General features: G+C 36.4%; 1 protein-coding gene across 2 annotated transcripts in view; it reads right to left on the bottom strand.

Moving 5' to 3' along the window:
- LOC121863272 (histone deacetylase 6-like) overlaps positions 1–16455 on the bottom strand; it is a 118075-nt gene that overhangs the window by 16637 nt on the left and 84983 nt on the right. For both annotated transcript variants that reach the window (XM_042361845.1, XM_042361846.1), the window contains exons 23-28: positions 14136–14293; positions 13715–13910; positions 12008–12137; positions 3361–3620; positions 3102–3225; positions 2513–2721 (exon numbers count right to left, since the gene is read on the bottom strand). In XM_042361845.1, coding sequence (XP_042217779.1) covers positions 2513–2721; positions 3102–3225; positions 3361–3620; positions 12008–12137; positions 13715–13910; positions 14136–14293 — 1077 coding nt within the window. The remainder of the gene's footprint in view (positions 1–2512; positions 2722–3101; positions 3226–3360; positions 3621–12007; positions 12138–13714; positions 13911–14135; positions 14294–16455) is intronic.

The raw sequence follows: 16455 nt of genomic DNA, 5'->3' as shown, positions 1-16455 counted from the left end.
TATTGCATGAGCTTCATTTTGTACATGGTTGGAGATAGCATAATTCTCCTGTCCATATCTTACGTGAGCACGTTTGTGTTTAATTATTCAGGTATTTAAATTGTGGCCAGTTTGACCAATATAAACTTAGTTACATACATTGCTTACAAGGTAATTTATGCATTCCAGGATTACCTTCCAGAGACAGTCTTTGGTACACATTGATAAGGTTTTTTCCTATGTTAGGAAACCTGATTACTGTACAGTGGTCCCTCGGTTAACGAGCACAATTCGTTCTAGAAGGTTGCTCGTTAACCAAAAAATTTGTTAACCAAAACCATTGTTTCAATGGGTTTTTGGGTAATTTGTTCCAGCCCACCGAAAATTGCCTAAAGTCAACAAAAAAGGTAGTAAAGTACACTTACTTTGAGGTGTGTATGTAGAAGGCTCCTGGATGATGATGATGATGATGGGAATTAGAATGGGGGTGGAGGAGAAGGGAGAAGAGAAGGTATTTGGGTGGAAGAGAAGTCATCCCATGGTGCCATTTCACCAATAAAATTTTAGTTCACTTGGTGTAATTCAAGATTATTTTCTTTAAATCAACACTGCACTGCATTATATATTGTCAATATGAAAAATAAATTTCAAAATGACCAATAATTTGACTAGAAACACAGAAAAACAGCGTTTATGTTGAAGAGAGTCTGAAGCAAGATGTTACCTCCACTGAAAAGACAGAGACTGACACCTGTATGGTGTGTTGACAGGCTGTTTGGCACGCTAAAAACTAGTTTTCCTGTAGGTACTTAAATTATGTTAAATAATTGTTATAATTACTAAAAAATTTAATACAAGACTTTGAAAATTTTTGAATAGTACAAACTTCTTGATATTTACTAAAATAGTAAGGAATTTAAGCCCTAGAACCGATTACTATATTGGTGGATTAATATGACAGCTAGTGTGCAAGCGAAAACCTGTTGAGGGGGCGCTCGTAAGGAATTCGTTAATCGAGGGAATGCTTGTTAACCGAAGTTAAGAATCTTATGGAAGGTAATTCGTTAACCGAGGGATCACTGCAGTGCATTATTTTGAGTACATGTACAGTACAGCTTTGCCCTTAGGACAGTGTAGCGTGACCAGAGGAACATTAGGTGCGAATTTTATAATATGATGCGCCAGATTGACTCGCGCAAAATAGGAAAAAAAAAAAACGCTTTTAATTAAAACATTGTCCTTAAATGTGGGTCTCGCTTTAAATCAATAACCTTAAATTGAATCGCTTTAAATTGACGTTCTTCTGTAATGTATTATTTTCTTTGGATTTTGTTCTTCAATTTTCAGATTCTTTGATAATGAGGATGTACTTTTATTCTATGATAAATATTTTTGGCTTCCACGTTCCTGACCACAGGGTGGATTATTATTATATACAGTACTATGAATCTTTCTACCCATTCACTATCTTTACTTCTTATTCACATTTGTCTGGAAGGCATCAAGGGGCAGAGACTCTTCAAATAAAGATGTGAAAAAGAAATACAGTGGTCCTTCGGTTAACGAGCACAATCCGTTCTAGAAGGTTGCTCGTTAACCGAAACCATTGTTTCAATGGGTTTTTGGGTAATTGGTTCCAGCTCACCGAAAATTACCTAAATTCAACAAAAAAGGTAGAAAAGTACACTTGCTTTAAGGTGTGTATGTAGAAGGCTCCTGGATGATGATGATGGGAATTAGAATGGGGGTGGAGGAGAAGGGAGAAGAGAAGGCATTGGGGTGGAAGAGAAGTCACCCCATGGCACCATTTCACCCATAAAATTTTAGTTCTCTTGGTGTAATTCAAGATGATTTTCTTTAAATCAACACTGAACTGCATTATATATTGTCAATATGTAAAATAAATTTCAAAATGACCAATAATTTGCTTGTAAACACAGAAAAAAGCATTTAGTTGAAGAGTCTCAAGCAAGATGTTACCTCCACTGAAAAGACACAAAGACTGACGCCTGTATGGTGTGTTGGCAGGCTGGATGGCGTGCCACAAACTAGTGACCCTACCTTCAATTATGTTCAATAATTGTTAAAATAACTAAAAAATTTAATATTAAACTTTTAAAATTATTGAATAGTATAAACTTCTTGATATTTACTAAAAGGGTAAGGAATTTAAGCCCTAGAACCGATTACTGTATTGGCGAACTAATACTACAGCTGGTGGACCGCCAAATGCAAGCTAAAACATGTGGAGGTCGGCTCGTAAGAAACTCGTTAATCGAGGGATTGCTCGTTAACCGAAGTTAAGAATCTTATGGAAGGTAACTCGTTAACCGAAATCTCGTTAACCGAGGTGCTCGTTAACCGAGGGACCACTGTACCACAAATGAAAACCTTTTTTTTTTCTAACCTGTTATTTATCTTTGTCTAATGAAATCAAAGCCTAAAGATCTCATATCTTCATCTGCTCTCTTGTTTCAGTCAATCAATAAACATGCTATCTAGTGAAAGAATGTCAGACACTGACATTGCATACCTCTTCGGCAGCAGCCAATTCAGATAGCAGGAAGGTGTTTACATTATCACCTGCTGAGCCTCCACATGCTCCACCCTCAGCAACAACATCCTCTTCCATTTCCTCATTGTGTGATTCCTCTCCTTGTACCTTATCCGAGGAAGCCCCTACACCTTTGTCTGTATCAACCAGCTTCACTCGATCTAAGGTCTCTGTCAGCTCGTCCAAATCTGGTGGATGGATACATGTTACAATGACAAATAATCACCGGTGTTAATGATAATAAGTTGCTGCATGTTAAAAAATGACATCTAAACAATAACTTTCAAGTATGTCACTTACCAGAATCAACTTTGTTAGCATATCCAAGAACCTCTCCCATAATACACAAAAAGACTACTTCACATGTTTACCCAAGAATTCTTTTATGTGTTTGCCATATGCTGTACAAGCTAAGACTATACAGTACATCTTGATGCATTTGGCAGTTGACTGAATCTCCAATTTTAGTGTGAAAATTATCACTTAAAAGTAGCATGGGGAGGTGCACATGACAGCAAGAGCAGTGCCATTGTTGACACTACTGTACAGTACACATTTGTACACTTACCATCAAATTTCTTGTTGGGAGATTGTGAAACTGAATTGTCAGTTTTACATTTAAGTTTGGGTGATGCTCCTCCCGTATCTCTTCTGGATGATGAAATGTGACCTAGAGGTGATAAGGCTTCATTCTGCAACATAATGAAAAATGCATACTGTACATTGCTTTAAAAGTTTTGGGATGACACTTAAGGCAAATTTACACAGGCAATGACATTAAATAGTCAAATATATATAATTATTATTATTAAACATTTGATGCTCACCTTCAAGTTTAGTGCAGACCAGAATTTTTTATGTACAGAAACAACATTGGTCAGAGTCTCTATGGCACTTATACAAGGCGTCAAATTCTGGGCCAGAGGAACTAGGGGGTCACCCAGCAGGGCCTTGGCACACATGGTCATGCAATAGCTGATAGAGGCCAGGTTGTAACCGCCTTCCAGGGCCAAGATGACACGACCCTCGGCTACGCACATCAGTAACTTGGTCATGTGTCCATAACACTCGGGAGTCACACTGCAGCCTGTAAGACAGAGAGAAGATACTGTACAACACTACTTGATGACAATGATGGAGACAAATGGATGGAGGTTGACAGGTGCTACAACTATACAACACTTTGTATTACAGTACCTCCGAGTTCAATTCTTGCAAATTCAATTATCCGCGAAACAACCTCAAAGGTTTTTATCTATTAAAATAACATAAAAAGGTAAGATGCTTATTTTAAAAACTGTGGGCATCCTCCATGATGTGACATCATGGCGGCACTAACTGGTGGTAGTGCATCTGGTGTTAAGAGAGTGAAGAAAGTCACGACTCTGACACAGAAAATTGAAGTGTTAGATAAACCTGATCGTGACATGAGTGCGTCAGTGCATTTGAAGTGAATGTGTCAACTGTTTGTTCCATAAAGATGAAAGGCAAGGAAATTAGAATAGTGTTGCCTAAGTTACACATCAGATATATGATAAAGGTATGTGAGAAGATGGAGGTGTTAAGTGGATGGATTGAGGACATGAGTCAGCTGTGCCAAAAAATTTAACATATATGATGTACGACTATGACCCATCAATGGAATTAAGCATCAAAATGAAGCGGAATATTGAGAATGTTTTACAACCTTATCAAGAAATTTATAAAGAACTAAAAAAGAAAGCCAAACAACTGCCAATAACAATGTTTGTAATGACGAGATCCATCCCCCCCTCACTCTAGTCTCTCTCCTCACCACCCAGCCTGGAGTCGTCTGCATCACCCCTCCCACTCACAGCCTGCCTCTTCCCTTCACTCCACCAATACGGCTTCCTCACCTGCCAGTCCTTCATGGACATTCTGGATGATTCCAGTCCAGAAGTCTTAAAGGAGGAGCAGTAATATCTTCAGTATAATTACTGAGGCCTCTACAGCAGCTCATTATGATGTAAGTAAAGTACACGTTATATATACATAAGTAAAACTGCTAATTATTTTGCTCCCTGTGTCGATATTATGGTTATGACTGGGATAAATTATATATTCTTGCCAGTCAAAAGCTTGTTACAGGAAAACTTAATATTCAGTATGTATGCATGTTTTATACACAGCAATGCATGTTGGGCGTGCGTTTGTGTGTGTGTCGATGACGCAGTGGTGGTGGTGGTGGTACAAGTATGGGCCGTGTGAGGCAGGCAGCAGACGACGCGTCGCGCTACTGCAATCCAGTTGACTTCCGTAACGTCACACCACATTTACTTGTTTCTCATTTAATTTATTTTTGATTAACACATAATACAACTATATAAAGTAACTGTACATACCTGTATAGTATTTAAAGGGCTTAAATAACTTTTTTTTTTTCTAACTTTATTTATTTTTTGTCACTAATTTATGGTACACTATAATATTAAAAATAGGGTACCCATTAGAGAAAGTTATTCGCGAAATTCTACATGCACGGGTGTCCCAGAAACCTATTCCTTGAGAATGTTGAGGTACTAGTGTAAAAAACTGTACCTCTTACTGTACAGCTAAACTACGGTAGTTACAGTAAGAATGAATGGTGGCAGATGCATAGATTAACAGACGAATAAACTACTCGGGGAAATCTGAAGTAGAGTACAGTACAGTGGACCCTTTGTGCAGTCTAGCCAAGATTCTGACCTTGCTCCCGACTCCAAAAGACGAACAAACATCTGTCAATGGTAATGATGACACACACCAAGTTTCAAAACGATTCATCCAAATTTATAAGACTACAGTAATTATGTCATTAAGTTTTGGGTTTGGTTATATACCCACCTGTAGATGCCCTGACACAGCGCAGGTGATAACAATACAGTGCTCCTTGTAAGCTGCTTTTGAAATTCTCAGGGATTGATATCAGAAAGATTCCATTCAGTAAAACCAGAGTCTTTGTATTGAATGATTCTCTTAATGATCTACTACTTAAATAATGACTATGAACTGGGAAAAATATACAAGGGTCCACTGCAGCTTGTGAGTCAAGCATCATGAAAAACACTGGTCACTGATGTAAAGAAATAAATAAAGAAAAAGGAAAACAATTATGCACGTTTTGTGAAACATCATTGTGAATGTACGTGGACGTAAATCTTAATAGCGTGTTACATGAGCCAACAGATGGTTCAGTGTTGATGTGTAGTTCCCTGTGTCCTCTTACACTATGCATGTACAGTCGGCCACAAGAATAAGTATACACCTATGGTTCGTGTTTGAGACAAAATATCTGGAAACACTGTCCTGAACAGAACAGACAAAATTACAAAATGATCTGTAATTTATGCTTTATTCCTACATATATTTTATAAATACATTTGTTGTGAATGTTTTACTAATGTCTTGTGTTTATATTACAAGTAATATATTGTATCCAATGGTAGTAAACTTGTTGCCGAATGGGATTGTCATTATTGTACAGCTCCATCCTCCTGCCCGACTTTTTCTCTTACCCTACTTTTTTTTTACTGATGTTTGGATTAGTAAAGGAAGGAAGAAGAGTAAATAGAAGAATAAAGAAGAGAAACAGAAAATAGTTAGAGATAACAGGTGGGGGGAGCTGAGTTTCATCATGCGTCTGGATGCGCAGTTTCAACGTTACCTGACCATTTTTGGACCTTACAGCTACAGTGTGAAAACTTATTCCTGTGGCCGATTGTACACATTACTGACTAGACCTGTGGACTTACTGTAGTTTTCAGTTTAGATTAATATACTGTGCCTTAGTTTGAGTCCTACCTTCATACATATTATATCAAGGCGCCTCACCTTGCTACGTACACTCATTTACGTGAGCTTTTATGGAGAATATATGTAGAGAAATTATGTAAATACCTATTTTAAGAAATGTAAAAATGCTGGGAGCTGGAGGGAGACAGGGCATTACTGCATTCACTAGGTTTAGTTATTGATTCAATACAATGCAGTACAGTTTTACCCCGCCTAACGCGGTTTCACTTAACGCGTTTTCGCATATACGCGGTGCCTTGCCAAAGCTGAACTTTCACTTAACGCGGATTTTTTCCACATATACGCGGTGAGTGTCCGAGACGCTATTTTTAGATTTGCCCCACCCGCCACCCTGCCTGACTGCCTGTTTTAGCTCATAAAATTCATACAAATTACCAGGCCAGAATATAATTTACATTGCTGGAATTCTTATAATTTGGTGATCATTTTGAATATAAACATCATATATTTTGCTTTAAACTTACAATTTTTAGATAAAATTTTTTCTCTAGGTAACTATGGTATCTTTTGTGCAAAATATATGACATTTATATTCAAAATATTCCTGGTCTTACAAGGAATCCAGCAATGTCAATTATATTATCCTAACTTTAGTTTGAGGTATTATTTATTAAAATTTAGTGGTTATCCCACACATCTCCTTGGGACGGTTGGTGGGGGGTGGGGGGGAGGGAGGGACCAACCGACCATCTGTTACCCTGTGAAGAATTATAATTTTTTTTTATTAACTGAAGATATTTGTTTTAGCTCATAAAATTCATACAAATTACCCGGTCAGAATATAATTTACATTGCTGGAATTCTTATAATTTGGTGATCATTTTGAATATAAACATCATATATTTTGCTTTAAACTTACAATTTTTAGATAAAAATTTTTCTCTAGGTAACTATGGTATCTTTTGTGCAAAATATATGACATTTATATTCAAAATATTCCTGGTCTTACAAGGAATCCAGCAATGTCAATTATATTATCCTAACTTTAATCTGAGGTATTATTTAATACTAAATGTTAAAAACTCTGGAAGGGAGGATTGGTGGGGGGTGGGGGGAGGGTTGGGACTGACCGCGCGGTTGGAAGAGGGGGGGAGGCAAGGTGGGGTACTTTGATTGACAGATAGTGTCGTGAAGATTATTTTTTTTTTATTAACTGAAGATATTTGTTTTAGCTCATAAAATTCATACAAATTACCCGGTCAGAATATAATTTACATTGCTGGAATTCTTATAATTTGGTGATCATTTTGAATATAAACATCATATATTTTGCTTTAAACTTACAATTTTTAGATAAAAATTTTTCTCTAGGTAACTATGTTATCTTTTGTGCAAAATATATGACATTTATATTCAAAATATTCCTGGTCTTACAAGGAATCCAGCAATGTCAATTATATTTTCCTAACTTTAGTTTGAGGTTATCCCACACATCTCCTTGGGACGGTTGGTGGGGGGTGGGGGGGGGAGGGAGGGACCGACCGACCATCTGTTAGCCGGCTGTGTAGTGTGAGAGGGGGAGGGAGTTGAGTCCATTATTTGAATGGACATTAACTTGGCGACTGTATTTCTCTATTTCTCTTAAGTATTAATTGTGTGCATGTACCATCATAAAATTAAGATGTTATTTTTACTACAACATAGGTATGTGCCTTCAAAAAGTGGAGTTTGGGGGTCGGGCCGGTTTCTATTGGAATTAATCCCATATGTTCTGTTGTTCACTTAACGCGGATTTCACTTAACGCGGGACCCTCTGGGTTCAATTGACCGCGTTAAGTGGGGTACAACTGTACAGTATTATATTCTCATATTATCAGCCGCAGAGCAGTGAAAACAGTTGTCAACAACCAAACTTATGTCTGATTTTCTTGAAACAGTCCAGATTGGTTATGTCAAAATTTCACTTTTTTCAGACTGGAGTGTGGCCCAATTGGTCCAGTGTATCGAGGTATAGTATTACTGTACGGTGTACGCGTATTTGTGGATGAACAATAAGCAGTTGTTGACTGTAATTAGATGAGCTGTCAGGCTAAAAACACAGTGGTCCCTCGATGAACGAACGGTCCAATTAACAAAATTTTGGTTAACGAATTAGCTCCCATAAGGATTTTCAGTTCCATTAACGAACAAAACTTTGATTAACGACAGCCTTACGAGAAACACGCTTTGTTGTGCGCATCAGCTGATCGGCTAGTCCGCCAATACAGTAATTGGTTCTATGTTTACATTTGTTTCCAGTGGAGTAAATATCAAGAAAGTTGTGTTCTTGAACATTTTTTATATTGAAATTATTGGTCATTCTAATTTAGTTAACATATTGATAATATATACAGCCAGGGTTGTTATGATTTAAATCAAATGATTTAAATCACATGATTTAAATCAATTTAAATAAGAGTAAAAAAATCATGATTTAAATCAAAATGATGTTTTTACTAATAACTGTTTTCTCTTTTTATTCTACATGATTGAAAAGTATATGCAATGCAGCAGGCTAATAACATTATTTGGATTTACATAATTCTGTACTGTACTGTACTATAGTCTGTTCTCTCCAGTTTTGCAAAACTTTGATCATATCATAAGGTCTCATTATTAATGTATATATTTACATGACATATATTGTTAACTAAGATAATAAATACAACTGAAATTCAGAAGAACTGTAGTATTCTCTTCTCCCGGCATTATATATCAGTCAATAAGGAGCAAGGGGCTGTAAATTTTTGCAAAGCTAGAGTGAACAGGCTGTAGGCACTAGGCTATACATATTCAGATATTCTATTTTTATTACTTAGTATGTTTTTTTTAACAGCGGACAACCGTATTTATCTTGTTGACTCTATAGACACAGAATCAAGACACAGCTGAATATCTGTTGAAATTAGCTGAATGTGCTACAAAAAAGTGTGAACACAAATTTGGATGCACAGTAAGAAGCTGTGTAACAGATAATGCTGCTAATATGGCAAAAATGAGAAGTGAATTTGGACAAGATAAATCCATTATAACATATGGTTGCTCTGCACACCTGTTAAATTTGCTTTCACAAGACCTGCAAATCAAGAACATTAAGGAGCACATTACTGAAATCATTAAGTACTTCAGAAATCATCACATCCCAGGATCTTTGTATAGAAGAGCAGGAGGAACAATGCTAGTAATGCCATCACACACACGATGGAACACAGTGACAGATTCTATTGAATCTTATTTAAAGAACTGGGAGACTCTTGTCAAAGTGTGCAAAGAAAATAGTGAAGACATTGATAAGAAAATTGAAAGGAAAGTTAATGATAATGCATTAAAAAGAACTGCAGAAGACTATTTAGAGAGACTTAAGCCTATTGCTGTGGCATTGTACTGTGTCCAGAGAGAACATACCCTATTAAGTGATGCTGTAGAAATCTGGGTAAAACTGAAAACTGATATTAAGGAGTATTTAACAGAGAAGAAGGATATGGATAATTTTGAAAAAAAGAATCAAAGTAGCATTGACACCTGCCCATTTTCTAGCTAATGTGATAGATCCAAGGTATCAGGGCAGACATCTGACTCCTGAGCAGCGAGACATTGCAGAACAGTATGTGTGCGAGTCTCTTCCACATTTCCTTTCAACATTAATGTCCTTCCATGGAAGAAGTACACCATTTAAAGAGGTCTATTTTGGTAAAGATGTTGTAAAATCTCTCTCACTCCTTGCTTGGTGGCAGTATTTTGCCAATGATATGACAGAAAATGTAATGGATGTTCCTAGGCAATTATTTACAGCTGTCGCATCATCAGCAGGGGTTGAGAGAATTTTTTCCACATATGGATTTGTACACTCAAGGGTAAGAAATCGCCTGGGACAGGAAAAGGCATCTAAGCTTGTCACAGTACATAAGCATTTCAATGTTCAACTAAGCTAATTTAAATGTTTTGAACTATTTTTGTTGTTTACAGAATGAGAATATTGTGTTGACTTGAAGTTATTACCGGTAATTCTTAATACACTATAATCCTACAAATGTAAGAAAATAAACTTGTTTCCAGTATTATTTTTTTTTACAAAATGAGAATATTATTCTGTTGACTTGAAGAAGTTAAGTTATTAATTTTTGAAACACTGTAATCCTATAAGAGCATTTATGTTAAATTTCATTATTATGTTTGGATTTGTGCACTCAAATGTAAGATATGTTACCAGTTTTCTTTTATTTTACAAAAATAATATTATTGTGTTAGCTTCCATTGGTACATCTACTGCATAAATATCTTAATGCCAATTTTCTGTTTATTATCCTGAATAAGCTTTGGTTGAAAAATACTGTTTTTATGGTTTAAAAATACTATTTTAATGCAATTAGTAAAACAATAAAAAAAATTGATTTAAATAAAAAATCCGATTTAAATCAAATACTTGTAAATCGATTTTTTTTATTAATAAAAAAAAAATCATGATTTTTTTCCAACCCCTTTATAATACAACACAGGGAACAGTTTTTGTGTGCCCATCAGCTGATCAAATCACCCACTAACGCTTCTCAATTTAACTTTGTTTACAGTGGAGTGAACATCCAGTTTGTTGGTCTCTTGAATATTTTTGCATTTTTACATTAAAATTAATGTTCATTCTGAGATTAAGGTAACATATTGATAATATACAGTACAGATATTATTATGAAAAATGAAGAAGGCATTAGAACCAATGCACTCTGTAAAGAATATGGCATTTCATCATCGACTGCCTCTACAATCAGCTGTTTGATATGTAAACAAGGCTGCTGGGAATACGACATACACACCTCAAAGTAAGTTAAAATACAGTATTCTATTATTTTTTTAGTTATTACTGTACAGTATACTGTACAATAGAGTACTGTATTTAGTTTATATTAAATGTTTTGTTAATTCTACTACTGGTATACAGTACTTTGTATGTACAGTCGACCCTCGTTAATTCGCACCCCCTTTAATCCGGATTTCGGATAATTCGGGCGAAATCTGAACTAAGCGAGGGACTGTCCGTATCAAATTTCTGGTTCTGGGATTGTCCGATAGATGGCGCGTGCGCGCCAGACCGCCAGTCAATGTTGACTTAACGCCATATTCAAGTATCAGTGTTGTGTTGCCCTGCAATTTTCGTTGATTTTCAGTGATTAGGCATCTTTCAGCCTTGTATTTTACATCATGTAAAGTATGTGACCCTTTCTGTGAACCAGAAACTGGAACTTATAAGGAAGTTAGAGGCTGGTGCTTCGGTGGCTAGAGTTTGTGACGAGTATGGTGTTAAAAAGCAAACAGTTTCGGACATATGCAAGGCTAAGGACAAACTCACTGCATTTTCCTTGAAATATAATGCAATATTAACCCCTAAATCGGTTAATTCGGACAATCGGCTAAAACGGACACCCTTCCCCCCCTATTAGTCTGAATTAACGAGGGTCGACTGTATACTTTTTCTGTGAGTTGGAACCAATTACCCAACATCCCACTGAAATAATACCCTTTTTTAAATCTAGTTGTATACAAAAAAAAAAAAAAAAAAAGTCACGAATATGATGATTCTTTAGTGGATAAATCACGCTCCTCACACTTTCTGCTTGCATTCACCAGTTTGAATAAGTGTTTGTACAGTATTGGTTATCATACTAAAGTTTAACAATACCGTCTACTCACCACCAAGAGGATCTCCAACAGATGCATCAAAGCCAGCTGCGACGAGCACAAGTTGGGGTTTGAATTCATATGCAATGGGCAGCACCACCTCCACCATGGTCGCCACATAGTCACCGTCACCCATGCCTCTCTACAGATTTGTGCATTTGAAATAACCATATTATAAATAAGAATTAATTCAACTTGCTGTATCCAGTAAATCCTACCACCTCTAGTAGCGGTGGCTCTCAGGGAATTTTTAATGTCACAGAGATTTTACCAAACTGATACTGCACACGAAAGAGGTGAGTTTTGTTTTGGATAGTTAATTGTAAACAAGACTTTCACCATTTATTCAACTTGTAACATTATATGAGCAGCCCAGCACCAGAATGGAATAAGTGTAAAAAAAAAAAAAAAAAAAAAAAAAAAATTCACACCCAAAGCTGCGCCACAGTAAAATTGATATGTAATGACAAATTAACATTTCAAAACTGTTTTCTGCATTATTTTAGGGGAAATTGTGTACACTTTCTAGGCAGAATATAATAAATGCACCATTCAATCAACAAAAAATACAGTACTGAACTGTATCACTAATACAGTAGTACTGCACCAAAAACAGAAATACACCCAGAAAATTATACCAACAATAAGTGTTTGATGGGTTAAACATTAAATAATAAGCTTTTAATAGTGATAATGTTTGTCAGTTATAATCTTTCAGTGAGAACTACTGTCCTACGGAAAACCTGCACTGGTGAGCATGCCGCTGCTATACTGAGTTCAGGGTCATCAGCACCACCCTATAACAATACCATTGATAATATTACTGATCTGTTGTTGTTTTCAAGGTGTGTGTGTGAGAAACATTCCTGTGAGACTTATCTTCTTTTGGTGCAACACATTTTCCACCTTGAGCACCAAGACAAGTTTGGGTCAGTAAGGTTGCATCTTAATAATTTTTTCAATGGATTACCAACCATGTTTGCAATGTCCTAAAGAGATATCCACCACTTGTACCTGATAGGGGAAGAATGAACTATGCATTTCACAAAGAAAACGTGTTTGATTGATGATGGCACTTATCCCATTCTGGCGCTGCACGACTCATATACAGTAGTAGTATATAATGAAGATACTTTAGTGATTAAGTGAACACAAAATAAATACATAATATCTAAACTAATTATGAGTAACTTGTGCATGACTAGTGACCTGTTCCCATCAAGACTATTAGACAATACAGAGTACATGAGACTTTGTCTTCCAACTAAAACAACTTCTTAAAATTTACAGTAGGCTAAGCAGGGTGATTACAAATAAATTTTCCATAGAAACTGTCATACATAATTCTTTACTATTTTTAAGTGCCATTTTAAGAACACAACTTCACCACTTCACAGTTCAGTCTCACCCCAACATACATCACTACACCACCAGTATCAGTACAGTAACTTATAAACTCTTACAGAATAACTTATACACTCTAAGCAACACTACTACCCCACCACAGACCTCATATCTGTCTTTCACTCATAGTTTACACATACAATACTGTCCTGCCAATCTTACATAAGAGCACTGGTTTTCTTTTAAATCATCCCACTAATAGTTGAGATTCATCTAGAATATGGAACAAATGCACATCTTGTCCAAGAGAGGTGCCACTGGTAAACAGAACAGGATTAAAAGAAGTTATAAAATAAATTTATTACTATACCATACCTTGTTCCAGGGGATGTTCACATTATATCCCTTCCCTTCCTTGGTGCCTACTCTGTTATAGTTGCCCTCAGAGCTGGCCGGGAAGAACTTTCCATTGTCATAGCGGTGGACAGATATATACAAGACTTGTGGGTCGGACTCAAACATTTGCTGGATTCCATTACCATGATGGACATCCCAGTCCAAGATCAAGACTCTGGAAGATACAAAAAGCAAAATTATTACCTCAAGTGAAGGCAGTACATATTCGTATTAACATTTATGTAGAAACATAATTTTAGAGTTGGATGTTTACATCTACTGTACTTTATCATTTCAAATTACAAGTTCTTGTTGTATAGTCTGAAAGCTTGATCTTCTACTTCAACATGACATGTCAAGTTGTACTGATGAAGCATCAAGGTAATTAATATTAACTAACCTTTGTAGACCATGGGTGTTAATGGCATGTTTGGCAGCAATGGCTACATTGTTGTAAAAGCAGAAACCACAAGCATTGTCCCTCTCTGCATGGTGGCCAGGGGGACGCACTACTGCCATGCCACGTTGACTCTCACCGGACATAACACTGTCCACAACCTAATGATGGAAATTTCACTTCACTAAGGTTACACCTAAGCCCAAAATATATTTAAGTACAGGTTGTACCTCTCTAGTCCGGCAACCTCGGGACCTGACCGGTGCCGGATCATGGAAATTTCCGGACCATGGAAATTCACCCTTTTCCTGGATAGATAGTGACTTGTGCTTACGCTTGGAAGCACTAGCACCACTTTCTCTGCATCATGGTCTCTTTGAAGACATATTGAAGGGTTAAATGTCATATAGTAGCTTCTCAAAATTCACGAGTTTTTAATTCAACAAATTTTATTGGAAAAAAAAAAAAAAAATAAAAATAAATAAATAAAAATTTTGACGGCGGAAACTTGAATTTCGACGGGTTTGAACGGCCCGCCAACGTGCAGACGACGTGCATAATCGTGTAAACAGCGTCATTTCTCTTATGTACAAAAGATTCATTATTGTTTATTACTGAATGTCTTTTTGATTGAATTAATGTTTATGTGTGCAAAATGAGCAATACAATTCATTAATAATACGTAGAATATTAAAACACGAGGAAATGACACAGCATTGTTTTCGTTGATTACAAAACCAGTGACTGAATGTTTCTACATATAAAACTGAAGAAAATAAGACCTTGGTTGTAGCTGTAGTAAAATTAATATGGTTGTTTGAAGTAATGTTTTTTAATGTTAATAAATGGAACAATAGAAGTAGCTAACGATAATGGTAAAGAAAAAAGAGAGATCACGTATGTAAGTGTGCACACGTGAAAACATACGTGAAAACATATCGTCATTACTTTACATAAGAATATGAAAGCAACACTTATTTACTGTTCATATATATTTTAATTAATGCTTCTGAATTTGTTTATATTGAATTAATGTTTGTGTGTGCAAAATTAAGAATACAATTTATTAATAATACGTGGAATATTAAAACACACGAGGAGACGAGACGGCTGCTGGCATTGTTTTTGTTAAAGCTTACAAAACCAGTGACTGATTGGTTCTGCATATAAAACTGAAGAAAATAAGACCCTGATTGTAGCTGTAGTAAAATTAATGTAAAAAAATTAATATGGTTGTTTGAAGTACCTGTAATGTTATTTAGTGTTAATAAATGGAACAATATTAGTAGTGAAGCTGCCTATCTACCTATTGGACAAACTAAAATCGTTCCGGACCACGGGAGTTTCCGGACCACAGAATGCCGGACTAGAGAGAGGTACAACCTGTATAAGTAAATCACTAGTCTTCTCCTTACCATATCTATAATAAGGCAACTAAGTTAAACAGCTCATGTCTATCAACCAAGAAAGGATGGAAAATAACAGAGAAGTGATCCAGTCCATCACCAAGACAATCATCTAATGTGGAAAGCAGGGATTGGCACTGAGAGGACAGAGATGATGACACTGAAGAATCAGGAAACAAGAGGAACTTCCAAGCTCTCCTTAATTTCCAAGTAGAAGCAGGAGATAAAGTGCTGAGTGAGTATGTACTTCAAGAGGTGCTCCTACAATGATACCTACCACTCCAAGATCATCCAAAATGAACTTATAAATATATTTGGTCAATAATTCAGAAAGAAATCACAGAGGAGGTTCAGGAAAGTGGTAGCATATTCCCTGTGATAGCAGACGAGGCTGCTGATGAAAGTAATAATGTGCAGCTGCCATTGGTTATCAGACATGCTGATGGTGGCAGACAGATCAGGGAGGAGTTTGTGGGGTACTGTATTATGAATGCAAGTCAGTTTCAGGAGAGGCCATTGCAAGTACATGTATAATAAAAACAGCAATATCTGACCTTGGGCTTGACTTAAACGTGTGTCGGCCAAGGATATGATGGGGCAGGGAATATGGCAGGACCTTGCAAAGGTGCTACTGCAAGGATTATGGCAGATCATCCACTTGCAAAGTACAGTATAGTCTGCATTTACGCGGTCAATTGAACCCGTGGAGGTCCGCGTAAAATGAGAAATGCGTAAACGAAAGAACAGAACATATGGGATTAATTGAAATAGAGACTGGGCCGACCCTCAAACTACACATTTTCCGACACAATACCTACGTTGTAGTAAAAATAACATCTTAATTTTATGATGGTATGCACACACAATTAATATTTAAGAGAAATATCAATAATATTAGGGTTTTTAACACTTACGTT

Source organism: Homarus americanus, unplaced genomic scaffold (assembly GCF_018991925.1).
Source record: "Homarus americanus isolate GMGI-L3 unplaced genomic scaffold, GMGI_Hamer_2.0 scaffold46197, whole genome shotgun sequence".
NCBI lineage: Eukaryota > Metazoa > Arthropoda > Malacostraca > Decapoda > Nephropidae > Homarus > Homarus americanus.
The sequence above is the reverse complement of the archived record's forward strand: the minus strand, read 5'-3'. Positions and strand labels throughout refer to the sequence as shown.